The following is a 13,049-nucleotide window of genomic DNA, read 5'->3' on the forward strand; positions in this document are numbered from 1 at the left end:
TGACGCCGACCAACCCAGTCGCGGCCTCCTCGTCGTCGTCCCTGCGCGTGCCGCGCTCGGTCGAGCCGGGTCAGCGGCCCTGTCCTTGATCCTCACGACGCGCACGCCGAGAGAGGGAGGGAGAGAGAGAGGGGCGCACGAAGTATACACGAGCTTGCCCGCCGTCGACAGGACAAAGTACCTCCTCCTCCTCCATGCGCTCCCCGACCCGTCGGTGGCGGGGCGCACCGTGCGCTCAGCGCTCGGCGCGCGCTCGTCGCTCGCGCTCGCAGCTCTTGGTGGCGGACGAGAGCGGGATCGGGCAGCAGGGGAGGAGGGAGAGGAGGAAGAGGAGGGTGCGCGCGCGAGCTGGGCGCGCAGGAGCGAGCGCGGGTCGGGGTGGGCATCGGAGCGCGACACGGGGACGGGCTCGTCGTCGCGCTCGTCGTCGTCGGGCTCGGAGGAGGAGGAGGAGGCGTCGTCGTCGTCGTCGTCTTCGGGGTCGTTGAGCGCCGAGGGCGAGGGCGAGGAAGGGCGCTGGAACGCGGCGGCGGCGGCGGAGGAGGAGGAGGGCGAGGAGGGCCAGGTCGGGAGCGGCGAGGTCGAGGTCGAAGGCGACAGGCGCGCGAGGTCGTAGCTCGTCGAGGCGGCGGCGGCGGGCGAGTCGGCGCGCTCGGTGTCGCCGTCGACGGTAGCCGGCGCCGGTGGTGATGGAGGAGGAGGAAGGTCGACGAGGCGCGCTTTGCCCTTGGCCGCTGCTGCTGGCGAGGACGGCGACGGATCGCGCTCCCTGCCCTTGCCCTTGCCCCTGCGTGCGCCCTCGAGCCGTGCAGCGAGGCCGTCGAGGCTCGAGCTGCTCGACGCCCGGCTGAGCGCCGCGCCGTGGCCGTCCTCGTCGTCGTCGGCGTGTGCGCTCGGTGTGGCAGACCGACCGAGCGCAGACGATGTCCTCGCGGTGCTCGACGCCGAGGAGCGCAGCGCGGCGCGGCTGCGGGTGCCCCCACCTGGCGCGGCGGCGGCGGGTGCCGACGACGACGACGACGAGGCGGTGCTTGGTGCACGGTGGACGGGTGCGAGGGGCGCGTCGGAGGGTGCGAGTGGGTCGACCGAGAGGGCTGGTGCGGCGAGCGAGGAGCGCGCCGAGAGGAGCGGCGACGGCGAGGACGAGGACGAGGCGAGGAGGCGAGGAGCGGCGGGGCTGCTGCGCTGCTTGGGGCGGGAGCGCGAGGGCATGGTTCGGCTAGTGAGCTCAGTGCCGTTGGCGCTCAGGCTGTGCGAGCAGGTGATCGAGGGTCGTCGACAGCCTCGGAGGTCGTCGTCCTCATCGCCTCGATCTCTCTCTCTTGGACTTGTCACTCGCTGTCGGCTCTCTGCTCTCGAGCTTCGACCGCCAACCGCTCCACCTCGTCCCCGTGCATGCTGGTCCGTCCCCTCTCTCCCTTTCTCGAACCCCCCGCCCCCACCAGCTCACCGCCCCCCTTCGCCGTCCTTCCGTCATCGAGCAGCGCACCGCAACCGGCCTCACCTCCCACCTGCGCCCCTCGACCATCACCACCACCACCCGCACCATGGCCAGTACCAGCACGCCCAAGCCCCAACCGCTCGCCGCCGTCCACAACCACGAGACGTACCTCTCGCAGGGCATCCCCTCGGCCGCCTCGCTCGACCGGGACCCGCTCGCCCAGTTCTCGCGCTGGTTCAAGCTCGCACAGAGCCAGCCCGACAAGGTCCCCGAGCCCGAGGCCATGAGCATCTCGACCGTCGACCCGAACCGACCCGTACCCTCGACCCGCGTCGTCCTCCTCAAGCAGGTCGACGACCGCGGCTTTGTCTTCTACACCAACTATGCCTCGCGCAAGGGCCGCGAGCTGTTCCCCAACCACCAGGACTACGACGCCGACGCCGACACCCCGCCCGAGAGCGCCGAGGGCGCCTACGCCTCTCTCGCCTTTTACTGGCGCGCGCTGCACCTCAGCGTGCGCGTCGTCGGCCGCGCCGAGAAGCTCGACCGCGCGACGACCCAGGCCTACTTTGACTCGCGCCCGGTCGGGAGCCGCATCGGCGCGTGGGCGTCCGAGCAGAGCGGCGTCCTGCCGACCGGCACGCGCGACGAGCTTGAGCGCCGCGTGAGGGACGTCGAGCGGCGCTTTGGCGTCCCCGAGGGCACCGCGACGGGCTCGGCCGTCGTCGACGCTGGTCCGCCCGGGCCCGGTCCTGGCGGTGACGAGGGCAAGGACCTCGACAAGGACCCGCAGATCCCGGTCCCGCCGTTCTGGGGCGGCGTGCGCATCGTCCCGTTCGAGGTCGAGTTCTGGGCCGGGCGCGAGAGTCGCCTCCATGACCGGTACCGGTACACGCGGCGCGAGGGCGCCGACGAGGGCGAGCCGTGGACCGTCGAGCGCCTGTGCCCGTGAGCGAGCGAGCGAGCGCAGGAGGGCAGTTTGTTGCAATGACTGGGTCGTCCCTCGAGCAGGGCGCGGGAGCGTGCGAGTCGGTCGTCGACGCGGCGAGAACCTAGAGAGGAACTTGAGCGTCGGCGAAGCCAAGAGAGCCAAGTTCGCCCCGAGGTCCGAGGGGAGCGAGTGTGGAAAAGGTGCTCGGGCGGCTGGTCTGACTTGCGCAATCTCTCTAAGGTGCATCATTCGTCACTCTGCACGAGCACAATCGGCCTTTGGTGCGCGCTGAGAGGCCGGGCGAGGGTCGCGCGCTGAGGAGACTCGACGACGACGACGAGCAGCAGTCGACCTCTCACCCACTCGCGGCCCCTTGCGCCAGTCGAGCCCCCCCGCTCTACGCTCGGCACACTCGGACCAACCCGCACCCGCACCGCGCCACCCTCGCGCTCGAGATGGCCGCTCCCCCGCCGGCGCCAGCTGCCGCCCCTCCACCCACGAGCACCAGCACCACCACCACCACCAGCACCGACGAGCCCGCCGACCCGCCGCCCAGTGCGCTTGCTGCGCCCTCGCAGGCCGCGGCGGCACAGAGCCCGGCCGCTGCAGGGCCGGGAGGTGCTGCCCCTCCCCCGTCGTCGTCGTCGTCGACGACACCCGCGCGAGGCGCCGCACCGCCCGCTGTACCGGCCCCGGTGCCGCCGCACGACCAGCACCAAGGCACCGCCGACGGCGACACGGCGCGCAAGATCAAGCCGCCGTCGAGGTTCGCGTTCGGGGCGACGGCGGCGCCTCCTCCTCCTCCTCCTCCTCCTCCCGCTGGCGACGACGGTGCGTCCCCTCCCCCGCCTCGTCTCCCGCGTAGCGAGGCCCATCGCGCACACCTCACTGATCCGCTCGCCGCACACCCCACCCCACACAGCTTTCCAGCCGAAACCGCCCGTCGCCGCCGCTGCACGCCGCCTCAACCCAGACGGCGCGAGCGGACGGCCCGGCCCGCCCTCGTCGCTCACGCCTGCGCAGCCGGCGCCACCGGCGACGTCGACCGGGTCGTCGGCTTCGTCGTCTTCTTCCTCGGGATCGGCGGCGGCAGCGTCCGGGTCCGGGTCGCAGCCGATGCACTCGTCGCAGCAGCAGCAGCAGCCCCACCACCACCAGCAGCAGCAGCACCACCAACAGCAGCACCATCAGCAGCAGCAGCAAACCGGCGGCGCCGTCTTCCCGGCGCTGCACCTCACGCCGCTCAACGGCACGTTCGTGCCCAAGCAGATCTCGCTCGAGCCCGTCGGCGCGCGCGTCAAGATTGGCCGCCAGACCAACGCCAAGAGCATCCCCAACGGGACCAACGGCTACTTTGACTCCAAGGTGTTGAGCCGCGCCCATGCCGAGGTGTGGAGCGAGGAGGGGAGGGTGAGTCGCGCCGTCTCTTGCCTCCCTCCCTCTCTCTGTGTCTCTTTCTCTCGCTCGGGAGAGGGGCTCGAGTGAAAAGTGTTGGCAGACGACGAGCACTGACTGCCCGTCTCGTGCGCATCACCACAGGTCTTCATCAAGGACGTCAAGTCGTCGAACGGCACCTTTATCAACGGCGAGCGCCTGTCGCCCGAGTCGTCCGAGAGCGACGTGTTTGAGCTCCACACGGACGACATTGTCGTGCGTCCCATTCTCTCTCTCTCTCGCCCTTCCTCCCCCGCCCTTCCTCTCTCTCGCGGCCCCCTCTCTGCCCTCGCGAACCTCGCTCACCCTCTCGTCCTCGTGCCCCACCCTCCCGTCCCGCAGGAGTTCGGCATCGACATCCTCACCGACGACACCAAGACGATCGTGCACCACAAGGTGGCCGCAAAAGTGCACCTCGTCCTCAACGCCGAGGACGCCATTGCGAGCTCGCGCGAGATCAACAACTGGTACCGCTCGGCGGGCGAGCAGCAGCAGCAGCAGGGGCAGCACCAGGGCGGCATGGGCATGGGCATGGGCGGCCAGAGGGGCCAGAGGGCGCCGAGGGCCCCGTCGGCCCAGAACGGGCTCAGCTTTGAGCATGTCCTCAGCAGGTTGCAGGTGCGTCTTGAGCCCCACGTTTCCTCCTCTCCCTCCCTCCTCTTGCTCCTCCTCGTCGTTGTTTCGGGCGGCGGGGCGACATACTGCGCGCACGGACCCTGACCTTGCACCTTTTCCCGCTTTGGCGCGGTCGACAGGGCGAGCTCCAAAAGTCGCGCGACACGGGCGTCAACCTCGGCGACGTCAACTCGACGCTCAACGTCGTGCACGACACGCTCGGCGGCGGTGCGCCCCCGCCGCTCCCGCCTCATCACGCCGGCGGCCCGCGCCCGTCGTCCGCCTCGGCCTTCCCGCCCCGCGGCACGAGCGCGAGCGCCGACGCGCATGCCCAGTCGATCGCGGCGCTGCAGCAGCAGCTCGGCGAGACGCAGCAGTCGCTCCAGGGCCACGTCGGCAAGATGCGCGACCTCGAGGGCCTCCTCGCCGAGCACGACACGATCAAGCGCGAGGTGGGCAGCCTCCGGGCCCAGATGGAGGAGGCGCGCGAGAGCATGAGCTGCATGATGCGCGAGCGCGAGGAGGAGCTCGAGGAGCGGCTGCACCGCGAGCGCGGCGGCGCCGGCGCCGGCGCGAGGTCTGGGGCGGCCGGCGCGAGGAGGACCAACGGTCGCGAGTCGCCGCTCGCTGCACTCCTCGACCGCGACGACGACGACGACGACGACGACCTCGACCTCGAGCACGACGACGTCGACGACGACGCGGCGAGCGTCGCGTCGGTCGAGACCGTCTCGCCGGCGTCGATGGCGCGCGGCGGCGTCAACGGCGCGCACGCCTCGAAGCGCGCCGCTTCGGCTTCGGCCTCGTCGTCGGCCAAGGACGCGCCCGAGGCCGACGAGGACGAGCCGTCTGCGCCCTCGTCCTCGTCCGCGGCCGTCGACCTCGACACGACCGACGCGCCTCCCGCCGCCGCCGCTGCCGCCTCGGCTCCCGCCGCAGCAGCCCTCGGCCTCGGCGCCGCCGACGTCGCGCGCGAGCGCCTCCTCCAGGAGCAGAACGCCAAGCTCTCGTCGCGCCTCGAGGCCCTCTCGGCCGAGCTCGACGAGGCGACCTCGCTCGGCGCCGCACTGCGCTCGCAGCACGCCGCCGCGAGCGAGACGATCCGGGCGCTCGAGGCGCGCGTCGTGTCGCTCGAACGGGCCGTCGAGTCGCGCGTCGCCGAGGCCGAGGGCCGGGTCGAGCAGCGCTGGGACGCGTGGCGCGAGCGCTTCGAGCGGTCGTGGCAGGACGAGCGCGCGTCGTGGGCAGGCGAGCGCGACAAGTTGCGCGAGCTCGTCGCCGAGTGGGAGGAGCGCAGGCGCCGCGACGCCGACGCGTCGTCGTCTGGGTCGGAAGACGACGACGACGAGGACGAGGAGGGCGACGACGAGGCCGCGCGGGCGTCGTCCGGCAGCAGCGACGGCGGCAACGGCTCGTCGTTGCACCGCCAGCACCGCGGCCTGTCGCCGTCCGACGCCGCCGCCGCCTCGCGCAAGAAGCGCTCGTCGCGCCGCCGCAAGCGCTCGTCCCTCACGCCCGTCCCGCCCACCCCGGCGCCATCCTCGACCGCCGCCGGCCTCGCCGCCACCCACAGCGCCAACGCCTCGGCGTCGGCGGCGTCGTCGTCGTCGTCGTCCCCGCTCGCGAGGTCGGCCCGGCTCGCGGCACACCCGCTCTCGTCGGCGCGCGGCGGCGAGAACGCCGCGAGCGACTCGGACTCGACGATCGGCGAGCTCGGCGGGCGCTTTGCTGGCGCGGGAGAGGGCGCGAGTGGTGCCGAGGGCGTGCGGGGGGCGGGCGACAAGGTCTCGGTGCGTTGGCGACGTTCCTCTCTCTCCCTCTCACGCTTGGGGACGACACTGACCCTCTCGGTATCCCCGCCGCGCAGCACCCGAAACCGCTCTCGGTCTCGCTCGGCGCAGCAGTCGTCGTCTTGGCCGTCGCCGTCGGCTACGGTGCCGCGATGAAGCTCAAGGAGTGAGCGGCCAGGTCTCCTCCCTCTAGATACCCCTCCCTCTCTTTCCCTTCCCGTGCCCCTCCCCCTCCACTCTTCACGTGCATGCTTCCCTCTCCCTCTCCCGCTCCCCTCGCATCTGTACTCTGTGCTGTAACGACCTCGCGCTCGTCGTGCAACGTCTCCTTGGAGAGCTTTCTCTGTCTCTCTCCGTCTCGACGCTGGCCCGCAAAGATAGGGAGAGAACGTGCAGCGATACAAAGCCGGCGTGTGAGAGCACAACAGGGACGTCACGACGTGAAGGAGGAGAAGAGAAAAGGTGTGCTGAGGGGAACAAGAAAGGCGAGGACGAGGAAGAGGGAGGAGGACGAGGCGGATCGAGCGCCGACGGGCGACGCTGCCGGTAATGCCCTGCTAGTGGCGCGTGCGCGACGACGAGGCGACGGGCTGCGCAGGTTCGATATCTGCAGCGGTCGGGCGCAATGTCAGGGCTCGAGGTCCGTGCGTGACGCGCAGCTCTTGAGAGAGAGAGAGAGAGAAAGAGGGGACGCACCCGGCTCGACCGTCGCGCGGAACTCGAGCCCGTCGACCCGGCCGCACAGGCTCGCGAGGTCGTCGTTGGCGTCGTGCTCGCGCTTGACCGACCCGACGCTGCTCGCGAGGCTCTCGCCGCGGCGAGCCTCGGACAGGCGCGCGCTGCTGCGGCGCTTGTCGTGCCGCGCTCGGCGCAGCGCCTCGGTCTCGGTGACGGCGCCGTCGTCGTCGTGGTCGTCGGCATCGGCGTTGGCGGGCGGAGCGCGGCGGTGCTTCTTGGGCGCCGAGGGCGCCTTGCGCGACGACGACGAGGCGGTCCCGGCGGCGGCCTTCTTGCTGACCTTGCGCGGCGCCACCTGCTCGTCGACGTCGTCGCCGTCCTCGTCCTCGGCAGCTGGAGCGGCCGCACCGGCGAGGGCGTACTCGTCGTCGTTGCGCAGGCGCTTCTTGACCTGGAGGACGCGCGGGAACAGGCGGCGCTCGCCCTCGGTGCGCTCGATCCAGCTCTCCTCGTTGCCGCTCGCGTCGACCGCCGCACAGAACTGGAGCGACTCCTGCAGGCCGCCCGACGTGCGGCGCTCGACAGTCGTCAGGACGTGCACCTCGGCCGTGCGGCGGTCGAGCTTGCTCTCGGGGCGCAGCGGCGGCAGGCGCGCCATCATGCTCTTGGCCTCGTCGCGGAACTCGGCGACGAGCTTGGCGTCGGGCGTGAAGACGCGCGCTTTGGTGACGAGAGCGCCGGCGCCGACGGTGGGCGCGGCCTTGGCCTTGGTCGAACGAGACGGGCGGGCAGAGGCGGACGGCATCGTGACGGGGCTTGGGTGCTGCGGTGGGTGGACAGGGTCAGCTCGTTCGCGAACGCAGGGCGAGGAGCACTGGGAGAGAGATGCGGTGCTCACCTTGAGCTGGCGGCGAGGTGGGGCGAGGAGAGAGCTGGCGAGCGAGGCGTCGTCGCTGCTGGGGCGTGTCGTAGTTGTGTCGAGCCGTCGATGTGCAGCGAGAGCGTCGCAGGCTCGAGTGCGGCGCGGTGTGACGAGAGGCAAGAGGACGAGAGCACGTCGGGAAGTGCGGGAGGCTGGACAGGAGAGGTCGCAGCTGTGATGGTCACACAGGAGAGAGCACGCGTGTGTGTCTCGCCCTGAGTGGGCAGCGGCCGACACAGCGCAGCGCAGCGCGAGAGGCGGGAGAGGTGGCTGGTCGCCAGCAAGGTGGGGGAGCCGACCGTGGCGGTGCAGCGTTCTAGCGCCGGTGGCTGGCTGGTCGACCGTGCGCAGCTGCAGGGCGTGCAGCTGCACGGACGACGTACGCTCGACGGTCAAGCAGGCTCGGCGCGTGCGAGAAGCGAGAGTCGAAGCGTGATGAGCGACGACGAGCACTTCTCTCGAGCTCTCTCTCTCGCTCGCGCACAGCTCTCGAGAGATGGACTGCAAATCTTGGCTCGACGGGACGTCTACGCGAGAGGCTTGGAGCGGTACAACAGGATGTAGGCCGAGTGGTCCTCGCCGCCGCCCTCGAGCGCAAGGATCTTGTCGCGCGACACGAGCGACACCTTTTCGTCGTCAAATTTGTACCACTCCTGCTTGTCGTAGTCGAAGTCGAGCGCGGCGCCGTTGTCCGAGGGAGGCGGGGCGGCGCACCAGCCGACGTAGTGGCCTGCAGACGAGAGGGCGAGGGCGAGAGGGGGTCAGTGCGCCGCTCGAAGGAGAGGGAGAGGGAGAGGGAGAGGGAGAGGGAGAGGGGAAAGGGCCGCGAGGACGCACCGCCATCGGCGCTCGCGCCCTTGTGCGACACGATGCCGACGAGCTCGTACAGGCCACTGACGTTGGCGCCCTTGTCGGCGTCGAGGTCCGGGTGCACGAGCGACAGGAGCGTCGCGAGCTCCTCGTGCCGCTTCGTCTCCTCGTCCGGGAGCTCGCCCGCCGCCGGCCCCTCGCCCGCAGCAGGAGGATCGACCGCCATCTCCTCGGGCGGGTCGGCGCTCGGGTCCTGCGCTGCCGCCGACCCCGACTGAGCCGCGACGGCCGCCGCGTCCGACGCCTTCTTCATCTTGCGCCGCGCCTTTGCCCGCTCGCGCCGGTCCTTGTCGCACTCCTTGAGCTTCTCGCCGACGGGCACAAGCTTCTTCTTGAGGTCGTCCGTCACGAGCTCGGTCGCGTCGAGCTCGAACGGGAACTTGACCTTGCGCATGATCTTTGTCTTTTTGCCAATCTCGCGCCGCCAGTAGAAGCGCACCATGTTGACCGTCAGGTACGACGGGAGGCGGCTGATGCGCGTCTGCTCGTGGTACACGGCCTGGCGCCCGAGCGACGGCGACGTCTTTTCGAGGTCTTGCTCCATCGACTGTGGCGCGTGCGGGGGACGTCGTCAAGTCGCGCTCGAGGAAGGAGGGGGGAGAGTCGGGTGGGCGCACCTCGGACAGGCCCTGCATCATGTAGTTGGTCTGGGACGAGATGTTGCACTTGAGCTCGAGGAACGCCTCCTTGGACACGGTCGGCTCCTCGTCGGGCGCCTCGGCGCTCTTGAGCCTGTGTGTCCAGTCCACCGTCATTAGCACCTCGTGCACGCTCTAACACATACGAGGCACAGAGAGAGGCGCAGGACGCACGTCTTGGTAAACTCGCCCATCATGAGCTGCTCGACCGCGTTCCCGGACGACGACGACGACGAGGGCCCGCCGAGCGCGCTCTGCTTGGCCGCCTGGAGGATGGCGCCCCACGCCTCCTGTGCGTCCTGCTGCGCGTACTGGCCCGTCGTGCGCGAGCGCTCGGCGAACTGGGGCGCGAACTGGCGCAGCATCTGCGAGAATGGGGTTGGTGGGGGCCGAGGCGGGCGTGCGTCAGGCGGTTTGGGAGCGCAGAGAGAAGGAGAAGCGACGAGAGACAGGAAGGGGTGGACGCACGCTGAGGAAGGAGAGGGGCGGGAAGTCCTCGGTCGTACGGCCCATCGACTTGTACAGGTCGCGCAGCGAGCGGGTGAGCTGCGCGTTGGGCTGGCTCGTCGAGTCGGTCGACCTGCGTCGGCGCCACATGCGGGTCAGTCGGGAGTGCGAGAGAGAGAGAGAGGGGGGTGGGAGAGAAAGAGGGACGCAACGAGTTGAGGGCGTCCTGCAGCTCGGGAATGGCGCGAAGGACCTGGACGGTCGAGTTCATGTAGCACGTGTTGCCTGCGCGCGCGAGCGAGGGTCAGTCTGGGAACTCGTCGCGTCGGAGGAGAGAGAGAGGAGACGGACCGAGGTTCTGCAGGCCGACCGGGTACTTGGCCTGCGCGACGAGGGAGGGGTCAGCACGACTGTGGCGCCTCGAAAGGGAGGGGTGGGACGCACCGTCTGGGCGAGCTCGGTGTCGGTCATGTCCTCCATGAAGACGACGGGCTTGGTCGGCGCTTGAGGGAGCGGTCCTGCGGGGCCGATGACCTGCGAGCGCGCGAGGTCAGCAGCGGGCTCGAGGAGGGAGAGAGAGAGGGGAGGGAGGGGGCGCACCATGACGGTTTGGCCCTGCGCGCGCGGGTGGGGTGGTCAATGCGTGTTCCTGGAGAACTAGGGCGAGGAAGCAGGGACGCACGGGCTTGAACGCGAGCTTGGAGAGGTCGGCGTCGTCCTGTGAGCGGCGGCGGCGGGGTGAGCTGTCGGCGCCCGCCACGAGAGAGCGCAGGGGGAGGCAGGTGCGCACCTTGAGCATGCCGCCCTTTACAGGGACCTTGACCTTGTCGGCTGGGACGCCCGTGAGGTGGTAGATCTGGTCCTTGAACGCGAGGGCCGAGTTGGAGGGGTCAAAGTCGGCGAGCGGGTACGTCTTGCCCGCGTGCTTGAGCGTGAGCGCAAAGGGGGCCATGGTGGTGGGTGGCGTGCAGCCGGTGCTGTGCGGTGTGTGGTGAGCGGAGGGACAAGGTGACGACGCCTCTCTGGTGGACGATGGCGACGAAACGCTGAGACTCGCTCTCTCTGCTGCACTCGGCTCGGACTGAGGTCCCTTAGAGTAGCTTGACACACCCGACCAGCCTAGAACCAACTCGCCGCGAGGGGTGGTCGAGGCGGTGAGTTGCGCTCGCCGAAGTCAAAGAGCTCGCCTCGGCTCGTTGTCGTCGTCGTCGTCGCCGCCAGCTCTCACTCGCAGCCAGTCCAGCACCGCCGTCACCCACCACAGCAGCCACCACAGCAGGTGCGCCCCCCGCTCTCCCTCTCTCCCCCTCCCTCGCGCCTCCCCTCCCCATCCATCTTGATCGCTCCCGCCTCGACCTCCGTCACCTTGCAACCGGTGCATCGGGTCCGGCAGCACAACATGAGCAGCGACAGCAGTGCAGGCCAACGAGCTGACCTGCTCTTCCTCCCCTTCCCTTCCCCATTCATCACCTCGCCCGCTTTGACCAATTCGCAGCCATGGAGAGCCAGAGCATCCTCAGCGACACGAGCTACCAGACGTACGAGGAGTACGGCGACAACTTGCGCATCGATGCTGTGCGTCTCTCGCCTCTCTCTCCCTCCCGCGCCCTGAGCACCTCTCCCTCTTCCGCGTGCGCTCGTCGCCGCCCTTTGCCGCACACGCGCATCTCTCCTCGCCCTCGCCCATCCTCTCCCTCCCAACGCTATGACGACGACACACACTGACCCGCTCTGCGCGACCCGACAGATCGAGCCCCTCGTTCAGCCCGCGCTCCTCAAGGCCGAGATCCCCATCAGCGACGCCTCGAAGCGTACCGTCGCAAAGTCGCGCGCCCAGGTCGCGTCGGTCCTCCGCGGCGACAGCGACAAGCTCATCGTCATCGTCGGCCCGTGCTCGATCCACGACGTCGACGAGGCAAAGGAGTACGCGGCCCTCTTGCGCGAGGAGGCAAAGAACCTGCCCAACCTCGTCGTCCTCATGCGCGCCTACTTCGAGAAAGTGCGCTCTCTACCCTTTTCTCGACACGGTCTGTGTCCTTGCCTCTCTCCCGACGACCCTGACCCTGACTCGCCGCCCTGGCCCCTCGCGCCCGCAGCCCCGCACGACGGTCGGCTGGAAGGGCCTCATCAACGACCCCGACATCAACGGCTCGTACCAGATCAACAAGGGCCTGCGCATCGCGCGCACCCTCCTTGCCGACCTCACGGCGAGCGGCGTCCCCGTCGCGTGCGAGCTGCTCGACACCATCTCGCCTCAGGTCCGTCCTCCCTCTCCCTCTCCCTCTTCCTCCCTTTTTCGTCGCCTGCCGAAGCCACGTACTGACTGTCGAGCACGCGCAGTTCCTCGCAGACGTCATCTCGTGGGGTGCCATCGGTGCGCGCACGACTGGTGCGTCCTCTCCTTCCTCCTCCTCCCCTCGTCGTCGTCGTCGCCGTCGCGCCGCACTGACCCCCCTCTCGCACACACAGAGTCGCAGCTCCACCGCGAGCTCGCCTCGGGCGCCTCGTTCCCCATCGGTGCGCCCCCTTCCCCTCCTCGTTCCCTCTCCTCGCGCGCGCGAGCGCGGGCGCTTAACCTGACGGGTCACCCGGGTCGACAGGCTTCAAGAACGGCACGGACGGCTCGCTCGGCGTCGCTGTCGACGCCATGCTGTCGGCGGCGCACCCGCACGCGTTCCTCGGCGTCACCGAGAGCGGCTTGGCCGCGATCGTGCGCACGGCGGGTGCGTCAAGCGCTCGCTCTCCCTGTGTCTCTCGGGGCTCGTTTCGACTGGCCGAGCCGTACTGACTCTTCTTCTGCCTCCCTCGACCTGTACGCTCCTCTCCTCTCTCGCCGTCCTCCCCCCTCTCTCGCGTCCCGCTCCCACCTTTCCCCTTCTCCTCCCCCTCCCGCCCTCCCTCCCTCTCTCCCTTCCCTCCTCTCCTCGGCCTCTCCCTCTCGCGCCGACGACAACCAGGCAACCGCGACGTGCACGTCATCCTCCGCGGCGGCTCGCGCGGCACCAACTACGACGCCGACAGCGTCAACAGCGCCGTCGACCAGGTCCGCAAGATCTCCAAGCCCGAACTCGACTTCTTGCCCGCCGTCATGGTCGATGCTTCGGTGCGTCTCGAGCGCGCTTCCTCCTCTCTTCCGCTCGGGTTCGGGTCGGGTCGTCGTGCGAGGCAGAGGCGGGTTCAGAGGAAGTTGCTGACTCGGGTTTGAGGGTCCGCAGCACGCCAACTCGCAAAAGACCACCGCAACCAGCCCAAGTGCGTCCCGGTCCCTTCCTCTCTCTCCTCC

At 69.9% G+C, this 13,049-nt stretch overlaps 6 protein-coding genes across 6 annotated transcripts in view; 3 read left to right on the top strand and 3 right to left on the bottom strand.

The window, feature by feature from the left end:
* Nucleotides 1-139: 139 nt before the first annotated feature.
* RHOBADRAFT_47412 (uncharacterized protein) lies at nt 140-1,212 on the bottom strand (the record flags this gene model as incomplete). The annotated part of the gene is made up of 1 exon (XM_018414980.1): nt 140-1,212. A coding segment is annotated over one exon (1,073 nt), but the record flags the coding sequence as incomplete, so codon positions are not given.
* Nucleotides 1,213-1,349: 137 nt separating this feature from the next.
* On the top strand, nt 1,350-2,460 carry RHOBADRAFT_56334 (uncharacterized protein). The gene is made up of 2 exons (XM_018418294.1): nt 1,350-1,401; nt 1,485-2,460. The coding sequence occupies exons 1-2, from the start codon at nt 1,396-1,398 to the stop codon at nt 2,391-2,393; spliced, it is 915 nt and encodes a 304-aa protein (XP_018268012.1). The 5' UTR covers nt 1,350-1,395; the 3' UTR covers nt 2,394-2,460.
* A 367-nt stretch (nt 2,461-2,827) lies between these two features.
* Nucleotides 2,828-6,531, top strand: RHOBADRAFT_56335 (uncharacterized protein; the record flags this gene model as incomplete). Its single annotated transcript, XM_018418295.1, has 6 exons — nt 2,828-3,203; nt 3,295-3,782; nt 3,912-4,022; nt 4,149-4,424; nt 4,562-6,211; nt 6,289-6,531. 6 exons carry the CDS (start codon nt 2,828-2,830, stop codon nt 6,379-6,381), a joined length of 2,994 nt encoding a protein of 997 aa, XP_018268013.1. The 3' UTR covers nt 6,382-6,531.
* A 56-nt stretch (nt 6,532-6,587) lies between these two features.
* RHOBADRAFT_56336 (uncharacterized protein) lies at nt 6,588-7,694 on the bottom strand (the record flags this gene model as incomplete). The annotated part of the gene is made up of 2 exons (XM_018418296.1): nt 6,588-6,818; nt 6,908-7,694. Coding segments are annotated over 2 exons (1,016 nt in total), but the record flags the coding sequence as incomplete, so codon positions are not given.
* Nucleotides 7,695-8,304: 610 nt separating this feature from the next.
* RHOBADRAFT_40024 (uncharacterized protein) lies at nt 8,305-10,718 on the bottom strand (the record flags this gene model as incomplete). The annotated part of the gene is made up of 11 exons (XM_018413678.1): nt 8,305-8,541; nt 8,649-9,228; nt 9,299-9,413; nt 9,494-9,684; nt 9,788-9,899; nt 9,979-10,051; nt 10,118-10,148; nt 10,211-10,300; nt 10,367-10,381; nt 10,449-10,484; nt 10,557-10,718. The coding sequence occupies 11 exons, from the start codon at nt 10,716-10,718 to the stop codon at nt 8,339-8,341; spliced, it is 1,608 nt and encodes a 535-aa protein (XP_018268015.1). The 3' UTR covers nt 8,305-8,338.
* Nucleotides 10,719-10,981: 263 nt separating this feature from the next.
* The window catches only part of RHOBADRAFT_56339 (uncharacterized protein), a gene marked incomplete at its 3' end in the record, with an annotated part of 2,423 nt that continues 355 nt past the window's right edge, over nt 10,982-13,049 (top strand). Inside the window, exons 1-9 of the mRNA XM_018418297.1 lie at nt 10,982-11,045; nt 11,262-11,341; nt 11,514-11,765; nt 11,863-12,024; nt 12,107-12,155; nt 12,236-12,283; nt 12,367-12,489; nt 12,724-12,869; nt 12,982-13,018. Of these exons, the coding sequence (XP_018268016.1) occupies nt 11,264-11,341; nt 11,514-11,765; nt 11,863-12,024; nt 12,107-12,155; nt 12,236-12,283; nt 12,367-12,489; nt 12,724-12,869; nt 12,982-13,018 (895 nt within the window). The remainder of the gene's footprint in view (nt 11,046-11,261; nt 11,342-11,513; nt 11,766-11,862; nt 12,025-12,106; nt 12,156-12,235; nt 12,284-12,366; nt 12,490-12,723; nt 12,870-12,981; nt 13,019-13,049) is intronic.

Source organism: Rhodotorula graminis (genome assembly GCF_001329695.1).
Source record: "Rhodotorula graminis WP1 unplaced genomic scaffold RHOBAscaffold_18, whole genome shotgun sequence".
NCBI classification, from domain to species: domain Eukaryota; kingdom Fungi; phylum Basidiomycota; class Microbotryomycetes; order Sporidiobolales; family Sporidiobolaceae; genus Rhodotorula; species Rhodotorula graminis.